General features: G+C 38.7%; 1 protein-coding gene across 1 annotated transcript; it reads left to right on the forward strand.

The window, feature by feature from the left end:
- The first annotated feature begins 67 nt into the window (after positions 1 to 67).
- LOC140239349 (coatomer subunit beta'-like) lies at positions 68 to 22,681 on the forward strand. Its single transcript, XM_072319224.1, has 23 exons — positions 68 to 120; positions 1,421 to 1,441; positions 1,849 to 1,965; positions 2,481 to 2,567; positions 3,262 to 3,388; positions 4,050 to 4,198; positions 5,018 to 5,164; positions 5,746 to 5,845; positions 6,225 to 6,367; positions 6,777 to 6,876; positions 7,712 to 7,811; positions 8,387 to 8,497; positions 9,407 to 9,495; positions 10,109 to 10,215; positions 10,804 to 10,947; positions 11,490 to 11,620; positions 12,292 to 12,499; positions 15,331 to 15,441; positions 16,041 to 16,255; positions 17,548 to 17,640; positions 19,082 to 19,259; positions 20,094 to 20,159; positions 20,671 to 22,681. Exons 1-23 carry the CDS (start codon positions 118 to 120, stop codon positions 20,869 to 20,871), a joined length of 2,748 nt encoding a protein of 915 aa, XP_072175325.1. The 5' UTR covers positions 68 to 117; the 3' UTR covers positions 20,872 to 22,681.
- Positions 22,682 to 25,975: the final 3,294 nt, after the last annotated feature.

Raw genomic sequence — 25,975 nt, forward strand, 5'->3', positions numbered from 1 at the left:
CAGTGCTTGTGCAGCAGTGCAGTGGCTGGCATGCAATACACAGCTAGTTAGCGAGCGAGATGATGTGGAACTCCTTCTGCCACGTTTGACAAACCACTGAAGCTGCGGTACGCGAAAATGGTGAGTGTGTAACTGATTTTCCGCTTTCATAACATATTTCGGTCACATCAATCGGTCACATTGTCTTTGTACATGTAGTATATAATTCTGATAATCACTGTGCATGTTAGAGAAATTAATCACACTCAGATTCAGTCTGTCTTGAACGAAGAAACATGTTCATGATGTTGAAGTTCCTCTGCCGGTGCATTCCTTCCGTCCACTCACTGTGCTATTAAACATAGACACAGCACAGTCCGATGCATGTAATTGAGACGTGGGCTTCAATAATTCTGTTGATCGCAGAGAAAGAGACCCTGAAAGACAGATGAACTTGAATTAGGCCCTATGTGGTTTATTTTGAGGATTTGTGCAGAGTGCATTTGTCAATTCGATCTTTTTTATGTGTAGTGTCTATGTGTTTAGACAACCACAACACAACGGTTATTAAACATGATAAACCAGGAACAGTGCGGCTCTGTTCTGTATTTTTCTAGGCCCTAGTTTGATTTACAATTGTGTAAACTGAGATGTGCTTACTTGACAAATGCCTTTGAATGGTGAACTTGTGAGTTGTAATGCCATGGTAATAAGATGCAACATTTCATGTGGGTCTAACACTCACAGGTATTGGAGCTAGAGATAGCTCGATAGTGACACAATTACATATTCTTTGTGATACTGTCAAGTGTTATGATACATGCAGATCTACTACTGACGCATTTGTAGTTTTACTTTAACAAACTCCTTGCATTCACCATGATTCATACTCCAGTCTTGAAATACTAGATCAGTGTCATGCATACAAGAAAAATAACCCTAAACTAAAAGAAGTAACAAAACAAGTTTTGAACTCTTGTTCAATGTTATTGTATTTGTATTTTGGATTTATATGTCATGTGATCATATTTTATTTGTCTGACTCTTTTGCAAACATCACATAATTTTGCATGTTTGAATAGTATCTCCTAATCAATGTTTGATTTATTTTTTTTTTTTGGGGGGGGGGTCCAAAGAAATTCATTGAAAATCTATCATATTGTTTCCTTTCAGTCATATAAAGAAGTTTCTAATTTTATTACACTGTACTCTGAAAGAAAGGTCTAAATTGCCTACCTCTACAATATATCACCTTATGAAAGGACTCTAATTTTCAGGGTTGCAAAAGAAGAATGATAGCATTTAAAAATCAAAATTACAACACAAACTTGACATAAACTTAAAGTTCTCCAGAACTACAACAGTGTTTCCTATTGTAAATCAATATGATCACCCTATTCTCTCTCTCTCTCTCTCTCTCAATTCTTTTTTTTTTTCACAGCCACTAAGACTTGATATAAAGGTGAGTTTTTCCAAAGCATACGGTACTTTTTATTGTTGCCGAACCCGTGCATGTACATACAATGTATGAGTGTTGAATTGCACTCAGTCACCTTTCTTTGGAATCCTCAACTAACAATGTCCTCTTTGTCCTGTTACTTTGATTGATAACGTCTTACATTTTAACTAAGATTATCCAGCAGGGTGACGTAAACCTTTATACCTCGAAAACACCTAAATGAAACTACAATTTGTACAATGTAACATAAACATATTCATACTTTTCATATCCATTGACAACTACTAGACAATTACTGTGAAATATATACAACTCTACTATTGAATCATCCTTAAATGTTTGTTGAAATTCAACAGTTTATCTGAGACCATTTGTGTGTATTGATTGTTGTGAACTATTTTCTCCTGTAGCGGAAACTCTCGGCACGGTCTGACCGTGTGAAGAGTGTCGACCTCCATCCTAGTGAACCATGGATGCTGGTCAGTTTGTACAATGGCAACGTCCATGTATGGAACCATGAGTCTCAGGTGAGAAATTCTCTCACTCTCGCTCTCTCCTTCTAGCACTGTTGTAAAACCAGCATTGGGTCGCAGGAATGAGAACAAAGATGTCTTCGAGATTAATTGATACAATGTAGATGCACATCAGATGCACAGCATGTATCTTGTATCATTTTTAAGAATATAACAAACACAAACAGAAGAAAATTGACTAGAAATTAATATAATTTATTAGTGAAAAAATGGGCAAAGAAAATGGGATTCCATCGGGATGGAATCCCGATGGAATATTCTTTGCTCATTTATTCACTGATAAATTTTAAGAATATGACGCTTCAGAAAATTAATTCTGCATGAAGCAAAAAATATTCTACAATTGTGTTATAAGATGCATTACAGTGGATTTGAAGAGTACTCATATGCTTGACTTTTGTGTACTTTGAATACCAATTGTTATTATTGTTGATTAAAAAAAAAATGGATTGAGAGCATATTCCTGTTTCCTTTATTAACTATATATTCTTTCATTTCATTATATCTAGACTCTGATCAAGTCCTTTGAGGTCTGTGATCTTCCTGTTCGAGCAGCCAGATTTGTGGCCAGGAAGAACTGGGTCATCACAGGATCGGTGAGTTTTTGTTCATTTTCTTTGTTTGCTCCTTTACATGAACACTGTTGAGTGTTTACACATATCTTTATGAACATCAACTCAGACTTTTCTCAGATGCTTTTCATGTTTCACAAGAGGAAATAAACTTTTTGTTCTGTTGAATTTATAGGAAACTATTTTGGTTTACAATATTTAAAGGGATGGTACAGTATTGATGGAAATGAGAATTGGGCTTTAAACGTTTTGCGAGATACCAAGAAAGCATTTATGATATAGTGCAGAGCATACCATTTTAAGAGGAATTCAAAGTTTATTTGATGAAAATCGGGTTTGGAATGACTGAAACATCCACAAACAAAGTAAAACAAAGCGATCATAATAAAGTGTGGGTCCCACACTTTATCAGAATCGCTCTTTTTTGGATATCAGCCATTTGAAAACCAATTTTCATCAAATAAATGTTGAATTCGTCATAGAATTACATGCTCTTTCATATTTCATAAGAGGTTTCTCATTATCTCACCAAAAAAATGTTAGAAACCTGAAATTAGGTCTCAACCAAAACTGTACAATCCCTTTAAAAGCATGGCTGGACTTAGGTCTTCATGATATGAGGAGATGTATTAGCACTAACAGTGACATCAAATTATGCAACTTACTTGTTGTGGTTACAGTTTGACAATTTGGTTCTTAATCAATCCATGCATAACAGGATGATATGCAGGTGAAAGTATTCAACTACAACACTTTGGAGAGAGTGTTCTCATTTGAGGCTCATTCAGACTACATCAGGAGCATTGCTGTCCACCCCATCCAACCATTCATCCTCACCAGCAGTGGTAAGTCTTTCCCTTATCCAACCCTTCATGCTTCACCATCCCACCCTGTTTGACAGCAGAAAGCCCTTTGTACTGCAAAATACTTGGTATGCATGAATCAGGATTCCTTCAGGTTTTCAATCCTCGCCCTTCTTCTAGATGTTCTTTTAGGAAAGTTTTGTTTATTTTAGTTTCCCTTCCTCCACTGTCTCCATCTTCCCCTCCTGTCAAAAGATGTTCATTCCTGATACCTTAGACGACTATTTTCAGACCCTTAAAGCTCCCCAGAGAAGAATCTCTCCATCTTCATTCCCACTCCCAGCTGCCAGATGTCCAGGGTGTTCGAACCTGTCATGTTTAGCTGCACTTTGTTAATGAAATCATATTCCAAGTCTGACATGTACATAATATCTAAAGTACAGTGTAGTTCTGTTTACTAGGGACCTCCTCCTTTTTGGAAAAGCAAACACAATGATTCCGTTCAAGTATCGAGTGTGTGATTACAAATTGAACTGTATGTGATGCTTAAAGTTGCCCTACTGGCAAAAGTTTTATATTAAAAAGAGAGAAAGAGAGAGATGTGCAAGAAATGCCATCCATACAACAGAAAAAAATGTGCAGCAGGTTGAATATTTATACTGAAAAAAAAAAAATGGTTCCCTTGTCTGTTTCCGTAACGTAGATGACATGTTAATCAAGCTGTGGGACTGGGATAGGAAATGGCAGTGCACTCAGGTGTTTGAGGGCCACACCCACTACGTCATGCAGATCATCTTCAACCCCAAAGACAACAACACCTTCGCCAGTGCCTCCCTGGACAGGACAGTCAAGGTATGCTGGGCTAAAATATGATTATGATTGTTTATGAAAAATGGCCTTCTGCATTTCTATGACACTTATATTTGCTTAATTTGTCTCTTGAACTGCAGGTAGGTTGAAATCTAAAAAGCTTTAATATGCTTTGATAAAATGACACCTCATCACTATTTTGTATTATCATGAAAAAAAAAAAACTGTGTATTTAAGTCAGGCATTTACCTGTTTCATGTTTATTTACTGTTAGATTCCAGTTTTACCAGTACTTTTTAACTTATGTGGAAAAGGAATGCAAAATCACATCAAATCAGATCAAATCAAAATCAAAATGACTTGCTAGAAATCTTCCGAGTTTGTGCATCATTATTAGACTTAACGCTCACATTGGAGTTTCTTGTATTTTAGGGTGAAAATTTTATCTCAGTATGGAAGATGTAGTTTTGATGTGATTCAGTCGTGATATTCACACTCTTTTTTTTTATTTATTGAGAGATGCGAAAATATTAGGAGACAGATACTTTTAGTATAAAGAAAGTGATGTGTGTGTTTTCATGATTGTTTTTTGTGTCTGTAGATGTTTTCGGAAAGGAATGTGTTGGCAAGCATTAATGTTAGGTTGAATTCAACAATCATGTAATGGGGATTAAAATCGTTTCCTGAAATTTGGGAGCTTCAAAGAATTTAAGAGCAAGCATATGCAAGGCTGACCACTAACATGGATCTATGAGCTACATCCATGATTAACAAATTTCAAGGTTACAGAGAAGCTTTCCTACAGCGATAGTCAGTAGAGTGGAATTAAATGTTTGGATGTATGGTAAAATCTTGTCCTAGGTGTGGCAGCTTGGATCCAGCACACCAAACTTCACCCTAGAGGGACATGAGAAGGGAGTGAACTGTGTGGATTACTACAGTGGTGGTGACAAGCCTTATCTCGTGTCTGGAGCAGATGACAGACTCGTCAAGATCTGGGATTACCAGGTTAGGAGATGCACATAGATAGACATCCCTGTTCGTGGAATTGTTTATGTGTGTGTTGCAGTTTGTATTACAGCAATTGGTGGTGATGATTATAGAGTTAGACAGAAACAAGCAAATATGTGATTCATTTATTCATTTGTTCATTCATTCATTTTCATTATATAAAACGTGCATACATAGATGATGTGACAGGTAAAACAAAGTCATTGAATGAAGGGATGAATAAGAAGGCAGTGTAGTATTGTTTGAACAATCCCTGAGAAAATAGATACAGTGTTAAGTCTTCATGATGGTATTTTTTGTTTGTGCACTTGTCTTTGTATTGCAGCCAGGCTCCTGATTGACTGAGATGCTATATTGGCAGGATATATGTTCTTGCCTCTGTTTATACAAGACAAAGACAACTTTTCTTTGATGTGATACTGTAAATTGATATTCATTTATTAGGAGAATCTATCACACTCTTGAATTTAGAAATTAAAGATAAAAGTTGCATCATTCATGTCATCAGGGAGACCTCATTGTATGTAGCATGATGATGAAGCCATGTACCACTTACACAAATTCTTGTCATGTTGCAGAACAAGACTTGTGTCCAGACCCTGGAGGGACATGCCCAGAATATCTCCTGTGTGAGCTACCACCCAGAGCTGCCAATCATCATGACTGGGTCTGAAGACGGTGAGACTAACCTCATTCACAATCAGCATCTGTGGTTTCAGGTGTATTTTACCTCCACCTTCAAACCATACAGTTAAAGCATCAAGTGGCTTGTTTGACACATGGCAATCAGATTCTTTTTTATAAACATATTAATGAGAGTTGGTAGATATATCAAGAATCCATGTACGCAAATTGCTTTGTATCATCCTGATAAAGGTAAAAGAGGATGAGTGGGATACCGTTTGTTCCCAGTGTGCTGCAAAGCTAGTCTTATCATAGTCTCATATTGCACCTTTGCTGCACACTGATAGTGAAAAGTATTACCAAAGCATTTCACCGTAAATTGTATGAAATTGCAAAATTCACCTTACGAGTAAGAAATGTTCATATCTTGCAGGCACGGTGAGAATCTGGCATGCCAATACCTACAGACTGGAGACGACGCTGAACTATGGCCTGGAGAGAGTCTGGACTGTAGCCTACATGAAGGGATCCAACAATGTTGCCCTGGGATACGACGAGGGCAGCATCATCATCAAGGTACGGACCCCAGAAGAGAACAATTAAGGATTCAAGAGTGATTATCATTGATAATGAATACTTTATAGTGCCTTGTGTTACAATGATGAGTAGATCTGTCTTCTCTTTATACAAGTAGTGAAGTCTGAAAAGAAACGAATAATTTTCTGCATTCAAAAGTCACATGAATTTACTTCAATATAACTTTGTTGTCTGCATTATGGCTTAGCTTGCAACCAACATCAACAACTTTTTCAAGCACATGTTTATTGCAGTAGAACAAAAAGTCAATGTGTCAAGTAACCTTTATACAAACCTTCAGAAACTTCATTCCCCTGCTGTACTTCTATTTGTGATGTTTTACATTCATGAGAAATGTATAAGCTACTACCATATGTGTTTTTAATGAGATCATTTGTTTCATTTGTAGCTTGGTCGAGAAGAACCAGCCATGTCTATGGACTCCAGTGGTAAAATTCTGTGGGCCAAACACTCCGAGATCCAGCAAGCCAACCTCAAGACTATCACAGGTAGCCTACGATGTCTTACATTGTTACTCAGTTAGGAAGAGTTCACTTCACATTCTAAGAACAAAATTAAGAGTCTTTTTTCTTGCTGTCTTGATAGCTATGTTCAGGATTTGTAATCATATTTCCCTGAAATTAGTATGACGTTGTACATACACATACTCACACAAATGAAATATTTCCAATGGTCACCCAAAATTTCTGAATGCATTACTGAAAATCAGTTAAGGTTGCTGAAGACAAAGACAAGTAGCTGAAGCAGGATGCAAGATTGATGTCAAAATACAATTGTACTAAGGACTGCATACATCATTAGAGAAAAGATGCAGTCGTTGAAATGAGAGTGGTACTGATACCATGGGGGGGGGGGGGGGTACCTCTAGACTCAAGTAGTACAGTGCATTCCCTGTATAACAAACACTGTTATAACGAAATTCCAGTTACAACGAAGTAAAAGTTCATCCCGCAACATTATCCACTCTCTGTATTTTTATTGTTTATTTGTTCGGTTATGATGAAATTTTGATATAGCGAAAGGAAACTGCGAGTCCCAAGGACTTTGATTTAACAGGAGTCAACTTTACCACTAGAGTCAGGGTGGTACCATTGGAGTCGAGGGGAGGGGTGGTACCACTAGACTCAAAGTAGTACCATTAGAGACAGGGTGGTACCACTGGTACGTGTGTGGTACCTCTGGAGCCAGGGAGTAATAACTGGAGGAAAGAGGCATGACTACTGTCAGAAATGCTGATGGGAAGTTGTTTGTTTGGTTGATCGAGCAAAACAAGATGGGATATTTTCATCAAATTTGAGGTTTTGATTTTATTCCACCAATCAGATCATGAGATCAAAGATGGAGAAAGGCTGCCAATCGGTATCAAAGACATGGGAAGCTGTGACGTCTACCCTCAGACACTGTCTCATAACCCCAACGGGAGGTAAGTGGTCACCTGTCTTGTGACATCCACAGAAGTCTGTTTACGTCATAATGTTGCCTTAGGTGGCATACTTAACATTACTCTGTTAGATATTACTATGAAATTTTTTTTTGTATGTGTAGATGTAAGTGATCTCCACAGTCAGGTCTCAATGATAAAGTGAAATTGACACTGTCTCTATCCAAGAAAGGTGCATGTTTTGGGTTTTGTTTTGTTTTCTACAGGTTCCTCTAGATTTCTTTAGTCTCTCTGGTAGGTCACATCACAGAAACAGGCAGCTTGTGGGATATCTTATCAATTTATTTTAGATAAGACAAAAAGAGAGACTGCTTTTTCTTGTAATGAATATTTGTTTCTTTTTTCGCAATCTCTGTATGAAAGTATCAAAAGTTTTCACTCACAGAAGTCACAAAGTTACAACAACCATTCAGCTAGTGCTTGGAGTAATCATAATGCTTAGCAGCTGTAAGTTGCTGAGGTGTACATTGTGTACAATGTTACTCAAGTATAATGTACAATGTATGGGTATCAGCATCTCTAGTGAGTGATTGTTTGAATGTTTCTCTCTTTGTCAGGTTTGTGGTAGTGTGCGGAGACGGAGAGTACATCATCTATACAGCCATGGCCCTGAGGAACAAGAGCTACGGCTCGGCCCTGGAGTTTGTCTGGTCACATGACTCCTCTGAGTAAGTCTTATCTCTTATGATCAAATTTTCCATATGTTGAAGCATGAATAGTGACTGGCCTCCTTTTTCAGAAGCATTCCATTGTGTTTTTTGTTCTTATGTTGCATGATAGCTACATTGATATAAAGAAATTGTTTTCCACCATCATGCTACATAATTGACCATTGAATATATTTTTGAAACAGCCTTAAAAACAGGGAATTACACTTGTGAACATTATCGTTGTGTTGTTGTTGAATCAATGAAATGTGAATGGCAGCAAAGATATCACTCTGACGTGGTCAAGTCATAAATCTTACAACAATAATCCAGAGAGTGGCAGATAGTGTATTCTGTACCTTGAGAGTGGATGTCACCTGAAGTCTTATATCTGAGGAAGTTGTTATTCTCTTTCAGGACTGAGAAGCAGCTTCCCAAAGATTTTGTTTATTCTAGTGGTTCATTGTCATTTAATCGTGATTTGATAGAAGATTATGTTTTATCTTGAGCACCTCATACACAAGCTATTCACTTTTGTTTTTATGCATCTGCATCGAAGGTTGCGAGAGGTGGTACTATACCTATTCTTTCCTGAATCACTGACAGTAGTATGTACAGTGCACTCACGTTATAACAAACACGGTTATAACAAAATTCCTCTTACAATGAAGAAAAAATTCAGGCCGCAACATTATACATTCTTTGTATTTTTATTGTTTATTTGTTTGGTTCTAAGGAAATTTTGATATAACGAAAGAAAACTGCCAATCCCGAGGACTTTGTTATAATGGGAGTCCACTGTACAAAACCCTGTACATACCTGTACACTGACACACAGCTACAAACATTTACAAAGATATGTACTAGTATTATATTATACACTCTTGTAATTGTTTGTATCCATCCTTTCCTGCTATACTCCATGTACAGATATGCCATCAGGGAGAGCAACACGTCGGTCAAACTCTTCAAAAACTTCAAGGAGAAGAAATCATTCAAACCAGACTTTGGGGCTGAGGGTAAGGATAGACCACATTTGCTTTTCTTGACAAACCTGTAATCTGTTGTAGCTTTTAAATCTCATGATTTTGCGGGAGTTATGTGGACTGTTTTTGAGCAAGTGCTTCAAGACCAACATTAAATATTTGCTGGTCTCATGTATTGTCATGTGACAAGCACTGTACTGTACACATGTTGGAACTGTGAAGCCAATAAAGTCTCTTGGAAATAAAGAGAGAAAACATGGGAGGCTTTTACATGAAATAGTTATACGATCAATGTTACTCGGCATGGGTTTTTCATTTTATGTGCTGATGTAAAATAGCCATGAATCATTTGGATGAAAATGGTTATTGTCCTTATTTGTCAGTAATTTCAGATGGCTTCTACTCTAAATTTTGATTAGGAATCAATCTGGAAAGGTTTCCATATTTGATTTTAAATTAGCAAATGACAATAGGCTCAGATGTACAAACTTAATTTTTTATATGAGAATCTTAGAGTGAAGTTTGTTTGCTGAGTTAGTCAGTTGAAAAATGTACTAGTAATTGAAGTCATCCAGCCAAATTTAAATGCTTCCCAGAAGAAAGATGGTGTAAAATATCTTTGATTCATGTGATTCTGTCTGTGCAGGAATCTTTGGAGGCCACCTTCTTGGAGTGAGGTCCAGCACTGGGCTGGCTTTCTACGACTGGGACTCAACAGAACTCATCCGGAGAATAGAAATCACACCCAGACATGTAAGACTACCGGGAGGAATTTTGGGGGTTCTTGAAGGGGAGGAGGAGGAGGAGGAGAATGGTGGTGTTGATGGTAGTGTTATTAATGATGATGATGATGGTGCTGATCTGATGATGATGGTGATAGTGGTGATGATGATGATAATGATGATGATGGTGGTGGTGGTGATAGTGGTGATGATAATGATGATGGTGATGGTGATGGTGATAGTGGTGATGATGATGATGATGATGATGATGATAGTGGCTATCTTGACAAAGACTTGCATACCAGCCAACTACCGTATTCTCCTTCTTTTTTTTTTCCAGGAAGAGAAGTCAACCTAGGGATATGAGACTGGTGAATTAAAATGTAGCACCTAAGTATCAAAATGCACATGTTTGCATAAATGATAATTCATCTCCAGTTAATTGACCATGATAATGTAGACAGGAATATCTATCTAGTATTCCTGTCACTACAGAAAACATATTCTTGAGATGTTTGTTCCTGGTGGATTTTTAGAGCAAAGTGCATGTCTGATGTTCTCCTTTAAATGAGTATGTCTTGTTAAAATGATGTCACTTTTTGAACTTCCTTCCCCGCAGTTATTCTGGTCAGAGAATGGCGATCTTCTGTGCATAGCCACAGACGAGTCATTCTTCATCCTGAAATACAGCCCTGATGCGGTTGCCAAGGCCCAGGAGACCAATGAGGGTGTCACAGAGGATGGGATCGAGGATGCCTTCGAGGTCAGCAATCATATTTTCGTCTTTCAAATTTTGCATCAGTTGTAACCTGCAAGAAGTGAAGTGCAAATTATAGTGACGGAAAAAGGTGTTGGCTCTGTTGGCCCTGTACAGGGAGGGAAAAGGATGTTAGCCCTGAAGAAGATTAGAAACCTGTATGCCTGGAGAAAGACATTGTAGGAATTTCTGCTTGGTATCATGATTTTAGTTTTCCTTGTTTCATAATTTTAACCACTACTTGACTACTCTCATGAGAGAATAAATGAAGCATATGACAGCACTTCAGGACTGGTGTGTAAACCCAGGACCTGTTGCATAAAGCTTTTTACCTGGAAAACTCAGGTTACTTTTTAGCAGAGTTTTTTCTTGTGTTGAAGTCAATGGCAGAATCATACTAACCTGTGTTTTCAGTTTCTACCAGAGGGTTTTTTTTTTTTTTTTTCTCAGGTAAAAAGTTTTATACAGGCCATTGATGTACACATTTTAATGAGGAGGTAGGTTCCCTGTAGCTTAGATTGAAACCTTGCATTTCTCCTCATGAACAGGTTGTTGGTGAGATTGAGGAGATAGTGAAGACGGGATGCTGGGTTGGAGACTGCTTCATCTACACCAACTCCGTCAACCGTCTCAACTACTACGTGGGCGGAGAGATTGTCACCATTTCTCATCTTGACAGGTACCAGACACCAATTAGCAAATCATCTTCAAGATATGGGCCCCATCTCATTGAAAATGTTGCTATGATAGCAACTCTTGCTAGAATAACATGTTTCATATCAGTGACAAGGATCCAACTTCCTTATTGGCTTTTGCTATAAGAAGTTGTTATTCCAGCAAGAGTTGTTATCCTAGCATCTTTTGCGAAATGGGACCCTGTTGTACATTCATTGTGTGAGGTTTGAGACATGTGAAGTATATGAGAACATCTCATGTAGCAAATTATGTGTTTTACTTGACATAAAAAGTTGATTTCAGAAGAAATGGATATTATAAACAATAAAACAATGGGACAAAAGGTGGAAGCTCATACAAAGTTATAAAACAAATACTACAAACTCTCATTGAGTGTCAGTAAAATCAAAGAATGAACTACAATACCTACTGCATATGCTCCTTTATATAATCTTTTTTCAGCGTGAATAAAATTGTGCCAGTATTAGTTTGTGCTAAGTCAGGCTGGCTTTAGGGTAACATTGTATAGTTTCTGTAAAAGGAGCATGTAGCATACAATTGTGTATATCACCGTACTAGGTTATCATTCATGGTCCCCCCCTCACAATTATGTTAACAATTTTGAATAGCCTTTTTGTATGAGACTGGAACCCTTTTCTCACCACCCATCCCCAGGACGATGTACCTGCTTGGCTACATAGCGAAGGATGACCGTCTCTACCTGGGTGACAAGGAGCTGAATGTGGTCAGTTTCTCCCTCCTCCTCTCGGTCCTAGAGTATCAGACAGCCGTCATGAGGAGAGATTTCACCACGGCGGACAAGGTCCTTCCCACGGTGCCGAGGGAGCACCGGACTAGGGTAGCTCACTTCCTAGAGAAACAGGTTTGTCTTCATCCAAACCCTGAGTGAACTCAAGTGGGGTCATGTGACCCTCCATCTTAAAACCACCAAAGAGTTACCAGACATGGATTTTTAGTTGAGGGCAGTGTATGAAAGAGCAGACTCTAAGCTTTAAGATGATGTATAACTCAATACAAATGGACTCTCCCAACTTATCTAAATGTTGGAAAGAAAGCACACACTCTGACAAGTGTTAATTGAGAAGAGACGCCATGAAGTAGAGGGTCTATTCAAGCACGTGATCTCATCAAGCTGTGCCCAGTGCAATGAAAGGAACAAAAACCAGGATGTGAAGCTCTATAGGAACCAGAATGAAAGGATTATCAGATTGAGCTGAAACTTAGCACACTCTGTTAGCACACTCTATGAGCACATTTTGTTTGTGACTTATACTAGCTTTCAAAGCAGTAGCATTATCTTTTCAAAAGTTATCAGAGGTGAAAGTGAAGAGTGTGTAAAGGGTTTTTAAGAAATGAAAAGGTGCCTCTATTAAGACATACCTAATCACACTATTCTAAAAAACAAAACAAAACAATGTTCTAGTAGAATTTGCAAATACACAATTTCCCATTCATTTTATGATCCCAAACTTAAGAATTATGTGGAAGGAGAGTTGTGTTATCAGAAAATATTAAAGACTGACTGACTGACTGACTGACTGACTAGGTTGACCCATTTCACCTATTTTGAGTCCTCACATAAAATCTTGGCATGCAACTTTGTGTTGGTTTTGTGATGCACAGTCACATGTATCATTTGAAGGTTTCCAAGGTGCTATAACATTTAATAGTGGGTGATGTCTCAGTTCAACATGTATTCTGTTTTGGATACAAAGTGGTCCGAAAAAGGACCTACTCATTCTCGACCATGTTCTTACCGTCCTCAGGAGAACTAGTTTAGTAGGGTTCAAAGACCAACTTTTTATTTATAAAGTTTTTAGAATGAGCAAGTCCTTCCATTTCTTTTGTTTGTCCATTTGTTTGATAACAGCCAAGTAATATCCTCAATGATTGTTGTTTAGTGACTTCAATTTAGCTTATTTCAAGATAGCAGGGTTCACTATCACATACAGATCCACTAGTCATGTTAGTTGTAGACCGGATGGAGTCAAAAGGGCCTGAGCTTTTGATCCTAGCAGAATCTTCGTCAGAGGTAAAATGACAAACGGGCAGGGACAGCAGTCACATATAAGGACTACGCACAACAAGAACAGTCAGGGGAGGGCTAGGGACACAGAACAAAGAGAACAAAAGGGGAGGGTGGGAGGTCATGGGCAAGGAGCCCAACAGGTAAAGGGAGGGGGATTAACCCTATTCTAACTGGGCTATTTGAGACCAAGTTTTTACTGGGGGGGGGTCAATTTGACCCCCCCTTCAGATCTCGGCCGCCGATCGCGCGATCGCCGCAAAATTCTGCCTGAACATAGAGCCGGATGTCAACTACAAGATTACATGGTCATACAATAGAAAAATTTTGATTTCATATTTTTTAATAAATTAATTATGCAAATTAACGCATGAAATCATATTTTCACCTATAACTCCATCAAAAAGACTGAAGGATTATTAAATTTTTGTGTTAGAGTTCCTCAAGACACATCAAACAATTTTCTAGTAAAAAAATAGCGCAATCAAAATCATTTTCTTTTGTTTTTTATTGTTTTGTTAATTTCTTATGTATTTTATTGTTTTTTCAATCTTTTGTTTTCTATTGTTTTTTTGCCAAAATTTGTTGGAGGCACTTTTTCAAGCTTATCTACATTAGAATTGATTTATTTCAATGGTTAAAAGTTGAAATAATCTAATTTATATCAATTAAACAAAAAAGCACAGTTTGCATTGGATTTGCACACGAAATCATGAATTTGAGCGTTTTTCGGGTTGACATGCATATGCAAAACATTGCATAACTTCAGAACGGTGTACCCGGACGTCGCAAATTTGGTCTCAAAATATGCGGGAGACTCGAATGAAAAAAGTCATGAAACGACGCGGCAAAATCTTTGCGCGTTGCGGCATCATGGCGCGAAACGTCGAGGGGGGGGTCCATTTGACCCCCCCCCCCCAGTTAGAATAGGGTTAAAGGAGGGTGGACAGACAAAAGGCAGAGGAGGGTCAGTGATGATCCCAAAGACCAAGGGGGCAACCTTTGAAGGATAATGATAGGGAGGCAACATCAAACAAGATAAGGAACAACAGAGAGATAAAGAAAGGAAAAGAGTGAAATAGCAACAGCAAGAGTGGGGAGGGGGGGGCAGGCTGAGCAGGTAGCAAGCCCTGGTGTACCAAGAAGAGACAATAAAATGAAAGTAAGAGTCAACCAACAAATACAAGTTATCAAACATATTAAAGTGTATATATGAAATAATAATGATAACAATAAAGATGATATTGATAATAGTAGGATCGAAAGCTCAGGCCCCTTTTGACTCCAATTTACTCCATTGGCTAGCTACTGTTGGATAAGCAGTTTTCAGCAGCTTTTTTTGCTACACTTTGTTGTAGACCGTCTGTCATATAGGCCAGCTCTATGTTATATGCAGTCATGGATTCTTTGAGATACTGAAATACCAAGAATTTTAATTTGATCCAAGCTGATGCACAGAATGTATCGTCTTATTCTGGATCTGTTCTGTTTTGTTTTGTTTTGTTCTCCTGTTTTACAGTAACACTCCTTGGTGCTACTCACGTTTTGTCAAACATGTCTAGAGTTTAATGTATTTGTCCATGTATATCTTTAAAGAGATTAGAATAAGATTGAATGAATTTTCACTCCAATTTGCTTTGTTTTTCCTGGTGTTTTTGCTCCCCTAGGGTTTCAAATCCCAAGCTCTAGCTGTGTCATGTGATCCAGAGCACAGGTTTGAGTTGGCCCTTCAGCTGGGAGAGTTGAAGACAGCTTACACTCTAGCCATGGAGTCTGAGGTGAGAGACTAGCCCCCTTGGGCCTGGTGTAGATGTACAGTCAAACCTGCCTTAGCGACCATCTGTCTGTAGCAGCCACCTGTCTGTAGCACCCACCTGTTTTATAACGGCCCTGACCCTGTCTGTTGAGGACACCTGTCTTTAATGGCCTCTTCTTTCTCCTTTTTTTTTTTGTCCCCCTTGGGTGGCCGCTGTAGACAGGTTTGACTGTAGATATATTCTGCCTTCATTCACATTGCACAAGTTGGCAATTTCTTTACCATAGGCTTATAGCAGTGTTTGTGTGTAGGTATGTGAAGACTTGAATATCAATGGAGCACTAATGTGTGCCCTACCACCAGCACAAGTGTGCATTGTGTCTGTGTGTGTCTGTGTATGTGTCAGGGGGCAAGTAGCAGATATAATTGACAATTTGACAAGAAAATTAACACATACCATCACTTCACAGACACTCCAGTCTATTCACAAGTGTTTTATCCACCTTCACTGGGTTACATTTGTACAGTTGTCAGAAATGGTTTGCAATGTGAACATCATGTATGATAATGAAATGAGAAAAATTAATCGTTTTAATGTAATCTTCACCCCTTCCCTTCCAGTCTGAACAGAAATGGAAGCAGCTTGCAGAGCTTGCCACCTCCAAGTGTGAGTTTGATCTGGCCCAGGAATGTCTACACAAGGCCCAGGACTACGGAGGGCTCCTCCTACTGGCCAGTTGCTCTGGCAACACGACTATGATTGACAAGCTGGCCTCCACGGCAGCGGAGAGTGACAAGAACAACGTGGCCTTTGTTGGCTACTTCATCAGGGGAGAGTAAGTGGCCATTTCACGTCGTCTTCTCTTAACTGGATGTCTGTTAAGCTTTTTCTTTCAAAGATAGGAAGCATAGGGATTCATGGATAGCCTAATTCATTTGCAGCCCACTAGGGTACATGTGAATACCAAGAATATCACTGGTCGGTGAATTTGTGAATCAAAGCTTATACCCCCATTCCACAGAAATTTTTCTCATCGGTCACATGTCGGAAGCAAGGTTTGTTGCTTCCGGCCACCCACTGAAGTGTATCGGACCACAGTCGGATGGATCCGACTTGTTTTGTCACCTATCAGGTCAGTGTCGAGACATGTCGGGCTGTGATCCGATGAGGCAAGATCAACCGATAAGGATCACGCGTGACATGTCTGACACTCACCTGATAGTCAACCAACCAATTCGGATTCATCAGATTGCGATCAGATACACTTCAGTGGGTGGCTGGAAGCAACACACTTCACTTCTGATGAGTGACCAATGAGAGAAAATCTCTTTGGAATGTGGGTATTTACGCTCATCGGAAACGGTCGACTCCAGTCAAGATTCTGCGTTTGTGTGTGTACTTACCTAGAGATCAGAGATAAAGCTGTACACAGTTCATTACAGGAATTCTCAAATATATCTGAGCTGAGCCAACCTTCCCACTCCATTAGTCCCCACACTACATGGTCTTTATTACTTTCTGTGGCACGGACTTTGGACAGTGTGTACAATGCTATGGGGGATTCTGAACCAACCAGCACTCACAGCATACAAAGGGTTAATCTACCATGTACACGTATTAGATCACAGCATAGAAGTTGATGGATATTTTATACAGAGGTCCAATGTCAGAAAACCGAGCATCTGTTTGGTCATTACACTTTTAATCTCAGTGACCTTATGTTGTCATTTCATTTCACACCATAACTTGTGTTGATTATACAATTTAAATTCAATGCTTCAACATATTCGTTAAGACATCGAAGTGATCGTATGATTGCTTTATGTTGTGTCTTTGGAAGCCAGGAATCACATGATTTTGAATTGAGTTTGACAAATCAGTGGGGGTAATTTGCTATCAAAGCTCTGTATGATATGCTTTGACTTACTCCCTGCCCTTTGTCTCAAAGATTGAATTAGAATCATTGTAAATTTTGAATGCTTCATACTCTATCTTCACACTAACTATAGACTGAATACCTTGCAATTCAGCCATGAAATAATGTTCTGAGATGTCTTTTATATTGTACTCTTCATTGTAGATCGCATTGTTTTTGTTTGTTTTTTTTTTTTTTCTACCAATCTGTAGGAGAGAAAAGTGTCTTGACCTGTTGTGTCGGTCAGGGCGATTCCCAGAGGCTGCCTTCTTTGCAAGGACTTACCTGCCAAGCAAGATATCAGAGTAAGTGGGATCCTAGAGTTCATCCCAAGTGACCCCAATCAACCGCTGACTTTTAAAATACGGATGGGTCCCAGTGATCTTCCTTTTTATGACCTTCAAGAAGTGCAGCTCCTTCAGGCAAACATCACATTTTAAAGTATTTAACATTGTTGCGTACATGGATGTATTGTAGGTTTAGAGCAGTGTCTGAGATGCATTTAGTTTGACATCATTGGATTTCAGAAATTGTGTAGTACTCTTGCTATGAGCACTTCAGTTCTGCTGTGTTTCAAATATAATACATACTTAGTATGACAGTGTAAACAGAGGGTCATAGTTTTAGGGGTATCCTGTGGTATTTCTCTTGTTCAGTTGTCACCTGTTTCTGTCTTTGAGCTGCTTGTACATTCTATTCCTGTGTCTGGTAGAGAAATCAGTTCACACTATTATTACCTCTGCCGGGGGGGGGGGGGGGGGGGGGGGGGGGGGGGGGGGGGGGGTTATGTTTTCGTTACCGTTGGTTTGTGTGTTTGTCCGAGTGCAAAACAACTCAAAAAGTAGTTAACGGATTGGGATGAAACTTGCACGAAAGGTTGAGAATGACACAAGTAACAAACTATTAACTTTTGGTAGTAATCCGAGAATTTTGGGGGAATTTATGAAGGATTTTTGATATTTTGGCAGGTAGGGTCAATGAACTTGGGAGTTCAGGCTGTGCGTATTTGAGGTTTTCATGCGCACACTAAAATGCGTGCTCCACTCTCTGCTAGGGCGAGGCGCGCCGTGCAGCTGACGGTTTATGATGTAACAAAGGCTTCTATATTGGGAAATCAGGTGATTTTTCAGTGGGTGAAAATCACTGATCTCTATGGAAGAGCAAGATCACAATGGAAAGTAGCTGCTTGGCGGAGGTCTGCGCTCTCAGAGTGCTTTTCTAGTTATCATTATTTTACATAGGATAAAGTAGTTGATCAGCTTATAGGGTGTTATGGCTATGGAAATGGTAATGTGTTAATACCATTTATTACTTCTTTTTTTTTCTTTCTTTCTTTTTTTGTTACATTTATCTGTTGCATACATGAATCAGTTTGCATCATTTCAGTGTAATATAGAATAGAATACATGATCGACACAGTCGTACTGTAAAAGTGAATAATATTATATTTGTGCAAGTAATTTTTCATGCTCTGCCGAGTAGGATGAATTTCGCATGTTTTAATTCTACAAAATTGAAGGCACAGTATAGTGGTGCATATGTAAGCAAAAGTATTTGCATGCTTTTATTTTTGCAGTAATTTCTGGCAAAAATTTTCACATTTTTAGTAAAAAGGTCAAACTGATTTTGTTAGAATGGTAAAGGGTCACCAACCTTTTGATTAGAGAGTATTGTAAATGTTGTAAATGAGAATTGTTGATGTGTTTTTAATGAGTGGTAGCTGATTTTGTGTTCTGTTCCTCACAGAGTGGTCCAGGGATGGAAGGAGAGTTTGGGTAAGGTGAACCAAAAGGCAGCCGAAGCCCTGGCAGACCCCACCCAATATGAGAACCTGTTCAGCGGCCTCAAGGAGGCTAGCCAAGCTGAGAGCTTCCTCAAGGGAAGACAGACCTCCATTCCAGCCAACAAGTATCCCTCAGTCCCAGTGAGTACAGGGTTTAGAATTTTTGTATAAACCATATATTATGCACGGTTTAATATTTTTGAAGATATGGCAAGTCAGGTGATGTTCACAACTTTATAAACATGTGATTATATTAATCCTTTTTCTACTATGAATGTGACATGTACCATACATTTCTTTCCTTGATCAGGAATTTACCCAAATGTGAAATTGTCTGAAGATTTGCAGAAACTTTGACTCGCTAAATATATGGCATAAACAGTACTCCTGTGAGAAGTGCAAGCATTTAACGACCATAGACTTGATGAATTGTCAGCACCCTCTCATTCTGATAATGTACTGGTAGTTATACTGCTGCCAAATTTTTGAAGGACTGTAAGAGTGGAGGAGCCAATGTTTTGAAAGAAGTGGTATCCCATATTCAGAAGGTATGGAGAATACTACAACAAGCTCCTTAGTTTCAAATATGCTTTCCTTGTAAAGGTTTACATGATGACAGCCAGTACCAAGATAACTTTGACAGTGTGGATAAAGAAAAGCATGATGGAACCAAGCACTGGTCAGACTTTAAGGAAACATTAGTCTACACTGTCACAATATGATGCCACAACTTCAGCAGTGATCTTTTTTCTTTTTCTTTTTTTACTTCTTTCAGATATGATAAATGCTTCAATGCACAACTGATTTTAAAAGTCTGTAGTAGTGAATGGAATAGAATATTAGAATTGGAATTGCCTTTATCAAATCACATTATTTGCTTTGTGAAATAGCGAGCTCTTCACCTCTGTGATGTAAAAGAAGCAAACCTTTCAGTAAACTAGAAATTTCATTCATGTAACTGTTTTCTATACACAGAGTTCCAGTGAGCGTGATGTCATGGCCGAGATGCAACAAGCCATGTCTCAAGGGGCTTTCTCACCAGTAAGATTTGTCATTTCATTTTCACATTCATTCATTTTATTCATGGTACTGGACTCAGCCAATAGCTATTTTTCGGCCAGTCCATGAATTAAAAACACATGTAAATATACAATACACTAATCACATCATTGAAATGCATCTAAAATGTGGTATAATAGCAATACGAAACTAAAAACCTGAATAGATGTACAAAAGTAAGTTGATACAAAAGAAAGAAAAAGAAAGAGAGACCGTAAAAAGTTATACATAGCATCATCCAACCATTGATTCTTCAGAGATTTTGAAGACATTTCTCTTTAATTGATTGTCAAAGTATCAAAGCCCCAAATGCACTAATGACCTTTTTCCACTTATGAGCTCATATGGCTGTACTCTGGTGGTTATCCTGTTGAGGACGGGCTGATTTTGCTACACTACACATTTCCCATAGACACCTGCCCGAGTGTACTCGGGACTCGTCTTCAACGGTTTAAAAAAGTGTTTGTGTTTTTTTCTTTGAATCAATTCTCAGGACCAGGAGCCATCACCAGCTCCCGCTGAGACTCCTGCCGAGACGCCTGCCCAAGAGACGGCCGCAGCATCTGCCAAACCACCGGCAGAGCGCCCCAGGGCAGACACCGATGACCTGGACTTCGACTTTGACAATCTGGACATCGACGACAACGTGGATACCTCTGAGGTGAATCTGGACGAGGACTTGTTAGAGGATTAGGATGATGTCCAGAGATGCTGGAAGGGGTGTGGTGGGATGAAGTCTATCCAAGGGTCATAATGTTTGGCAGTAAGCAGGGCAGATGTTTCTAGTCCATTGTAAGTTGAGGTCGACCTGTCATCAGCTAGCGTGATATCCCCATTGTTGATTATTTTCCACAGCACTTGTTGTCCATTAGTATTGCATCCATGATTTGCTCAAATTGATATTTATATAGAATATTTAGCACCTCTGTCATGCTGCTAATGTGAGATATAGCAGACATACAGAACAAGGACACACCAGCAACTCATCCTTTTTGCAGGAAAAGAATCCAAGAAATACCTAGGCACATTATTCATCTATTCCAACTTGAAAGAAATATCTGTAGCTGAATTGCAAGCCATACCCTCAAGATGCCTGTGGAAAGATAGGATTGTTTTGCTAGTGGCATTTTAAGAAGGGAAGTCAGAGAAGGCATCAAGAGCTAAAGAAATGAGTGAATATGAACTTGGTTTGTTTGGATGATGGTGACTAGGCTGCCCTCAAGGCCACCCTCTGTGCCTAGTAAGAGTCTTGCATACAGGGGTGTCGTGGGGCTTGGAAATTCCTGCCCTGCTACTGTGCTACAACACCATAAACTATCTAATTTGTAAATATTATAGTGTTATTTGTAACAGTTGTAACAGTCTCCAACAATCCTTGGGAAGCAGAAATAGCTTTTCACTGTAAACAGAATGAGGTCAATAGAAGAAGAAGGTCATATGTATAGTTTAATGTCAGCTATGAATTTTACTCTCTTTTCCTAGACATTCTTCTTGCTCTTAGTTGGCATGATAGTGTCTGAAACATGAAATATCAGAGAAGAGAATAAATAGATGTTTGTAGAGAGAGAGCTGAGAAGCCTAACAGTATCATTCTGTTGACATCTAGAGCCACAGCACAGATTTTGTTAATACAAACTTTATTATGGAAATGTAGTTCTGTCCTTTTTACCTGCACAGTTGCATTTTTTTTTTTTTTTGGAAGTACCTCAGCCTACCATGAGATTATCATGATCTTTTTCTTCAGCTTGTATCATGATATTTAATGCTGTCAGTCGAACATTTTGATGTAGTTCATTTCAACAAAAGCTCCTCTTTAACATAAATTCTGCTTTTCTCTTATTTTTTCTTTATTTGTTGTATAGTTGTGCTTTATATGATGATTACAAGTAGTCTGGTAGATAAAATGGGTACCAGACTCCATTGCAGGGGAGATGTAAAATGTAAATGTGATATATGATGATTTAAGAGAAGGTTTGAGGTTTATCTGTCTGCCTGTACTTATCATGCATGGTGTAAGAATGTCTTCGTTTGCAGAAATATGATAGCATTCCTTCTGTTCATGTATGTATCTGGTTTAAACTCAAGTGATGAAATAGAATGGGGGGGGGGGGGGAGACCAGGGAAGCAACATAAGAAGTCTACTTATCTCAAGCTATCTTTACCACTTCACAACAGACTCTCCTTGTTTTGACATTGGTGATAGAAACAAACCCTGTTTCTCACACGGAGACATTGTTTGGGAGATGTGAAACTTTCTTGGTCAAGTGCGGAGCAGACTTTGGGAGACCGCATGTCAATCATGAAATAAATGTACAGTGTGTTTCATGATTTATTCCAGCTAGTCCATGATTTTTTTTTTCTGGTTTTATTTGAATTGCATAATCCTCTTCAGTGGTATGTTCTTTTTTTTTCTACATTATCTTCAGTCACAGCAAAACATGACCAAGTATTTGTTCAAGGTATAATAAACATTCTGTACTGTGAGACAGAGTATAAAACTATTACACATCTTCATATTTGTGAGTGTTTGATTTTTGAAGTGCTGCAGGTATTCGTTGGTCATCTTGTTATGCAGATGGATTATGAATTACAGAATGATTGAACTTTGGGAATGTGACAAGCATATATAATTATCATAAATGCAAACATATAGGGAAACTATCCTGAAATATGAATGAAAATGAGCAAAGAAAATAAGATTCCTTGAAGATTCAATCCCAATGGAGACCTATTTTCTTTGCTCATTTTCAAGTGTAAATAATACCTGTTTGTTTCCAAACATGATGACAAAAAAAAGTAGTATGTGTGTTTGTGATTGGGTCAGGTTTGATGAAAACAAACATGACTGGTGTGAAGATGCTAGGAAGGTTAGAGGAGGAGGAGGAAGAGGAGGAGAGATGGATGGAAGAGAATGATGCTGATTTGGTTGATGATGCTGGTGAGGGTACTGACACTGAACATGATGACAAACCTGATAATGGTGATCAGATTAAGCACTCCCATGCCAGGGCCATGCCAGGGCCATGGGGCCTTCTGTGCCAATCAGTGCTCAAAGCACTCAAAGGGTTAATGAGGATAATGATTGCATTTGATGGTGATGTGATCGGGTGATCGTGATAAGAACAGAGATGATCCCGTCGTGTGTCTGGTTGGATTTGATTTTACATAAGGAAAATCTGCCTTGTATGCTGTTCGTGGGCCAAGTTGGTTGTATGAAAGGGAGCTGTTTGTGGTGATCGTAAAAGCATAGAAAGAAAATAAACCCGAGTAACAAGATAAAATGCCCAGATTTCAAAGTTTCCAGAAACAAAATGTTAGGGCGATGTACATCCAGATGCCTATGACTTAAAATGTACATTTGTCCAGATGCCTATGACTTAAAATGTACATTTGTCCACAATTTACTCTTTCAATTCATTGCAATAACTCAATAACAAATTTGAAAGGACCAGATTCCTTTTCAAGCTAAGTGTGGGGATGTAGAGTATGACAAATTGTTACGTGTTGGCCAAGGTGTTTCGACATCATCAGAAGCAAGGCTGAGTTCTGTAACTTCAACCACATGAAGTCTGGGAGTCTATCCAATACTGGAAACATGGAATTAGTGTCATTGGAGTGGTAAGGGAATAGTTTGGAGCAAAACCTAACGAAGATAAATTCTGGGTTCGCTTGGGGCGTTTTTGTTGTTTGTTGTTTGTGCTTTGTTGTAGGTAAACACAAAGGTAGGTGCGTGTAGTTGGAGTATCGTGTGTGTGTGTGGGGGGGGGGGAGGGGGTCCACAAGGAAATTCACATTGTAGTATTGGTGTAACACTGTACACTGAAGTTCTACGCACTCTGTGGTACTGTTTCAACATACTTCAGTCGATACAGCTTGATACAATGAAGCAATGTGCTCGCTCTCTTTAATCAGTTGTCAGTTTGTGTTCAATGAGATTTAGCGTTTCCATGACAAAAAGACGACTCGAAAGTCACGTGTCAGCGTGAAAAATGGACATTCCTAGTCAGAGGGGGAAAAAAGGAATTCCACACTGATAAAGATGTAAAGAAAATAACTGGTGACGGTAAAGTGCACGTCTTGCTAGAAGTCTCAAATTCCCTTTTTATTTTCTCTCTCTCGGCGAGATTTTCTTTTGGGTCATGTTGTGAGTGAGAGTCGTGTTTTGAAGTTTTCCCGTCCTGTTTTCCAAACATCGTTCCGCGTTGCAGGTGTGAGATTCAGGCTTTTTTCGATAAGGTTTCGTGGTTTGGTTCACGAAAGAGTCCGTACATAGATGAATGGCTGCAAGGAGAAAGGCTTACCCCCAAATAATTTTTGCTTGGAATTTCGTGAGGGAAAGGGGGAGGGGAGGGGAGTCGGTTGCTGTGATGAAACTGAGCGACGAAGAAATCTCGTCACTCTGCAATTCCGGCAGCGTACTCTCTACGCACAAACGCCGATACGAATTTCAGTAATGTCTGTCTAAATGAGCGAGGGAGCTATATGTGTGTGTCTGTCTGTCTGTGTACGTGTGTTATCGTGGTTGACATATACCCCCCCCCCCTTCCTTGCCTTTGGGTTTTTTCTCTGATCTTCGACCGCTGCGATACTTCCACACGTGTTCAAGCACTGTTTTATATCGGCGGCAGAAATCCCGCAGACACACCTAGATTCAAAGATAGACAGACGGACAGACAGACAGACAGACAGACACACACACACACACACACACACACACTATAATAGTAGCTTGGTCCATTTACTTTGTATGATATGTTGATGATAATGACCACAGCGGTGAAAAATCATGGATTACAGTGATGACGATGATATAATTTTATATAGGCCTGTATATATCTCTTTCTCTCTCTCTCTCTCTCTCTCTCTCTCTCTCTCTCTCTATATATATATATATATATATATATATATATATATATATATATACAGATAGATAGACATATGGACAGATAGATATAGATAAATAAATAATAGATAATATTAATGAAAGAATAAGAACAAGAAAAATAGACATCGTTTAGAAGAAAATAGGAATGGATAATTATTGTGTCTTTGAAGTTATCATAGGATTAAATTGATTTGAAAAGAGCAGTGAAAGCTTCATTGCAAGTATTACGACAAATTACAGCTTTCCCTGTTGTTTTAAACAAGTGAAAAAAATTAAAAGTCCTAATTACCAATAATATAGTAATTACAAATTATCCTGTGAACAAGCCAGGATTGAAACAACACTTCTCATGCAGAATAATTTGATGCAAAGGATATTATTGTTCAAAGAATTTCAAAGTGAGGAATTTCGGTCAAAATTTGAGTGGAGGTCAAAGAGAGACATGTGATTCGATCGCACCACCCCTCATCGGCGCTCTATATGGGATTGTCTCATTTTTCTATCAGTTAAATCATAATTAGTCATTTTCCCCGAGACAAATTGTACAATTCCCCAGATTGTAGAGTTACCACCTTTCTACTTCAGTTGTATGCCATCTACGAAACAAAATGAAATGTTTTCTTTCTCATTATTTACATAGCTGAAGTTTCCTCAAGGAATATTACTCCACATTAGCCAAACTTTTTTTTAATCAGAGCAGTGAGGTGTAAAGCAGGAATCTTCGTGCCCAAACTTTGCATTTTGCCCCCCCCCCCCAAAAAAAAAAAAACCAACAACAACAACAACAACAACAATAACAAAATGAAGACCCTGTGTTCATCTTCACAGATAGGATGCCGCAACAACCCGACAACAATATGGACATATACAAAGAAATTATTGGTACTTTCGTCAATTGCTGAGGTGTGCGATT

This window comes from Diadema setosum, chromosome 15, assembly GCF_964275005.1.
Source record: "Diadema setosum chromosome 15, eeDiaSeto1, whole genome shotgun sequence".
Taxonomy (NCBI): Eukaryota; Metazoa; Echinodermata; class Echinoidea; order Diadematoida; family Diadematidae; genus Diadema; species Diadema setosum.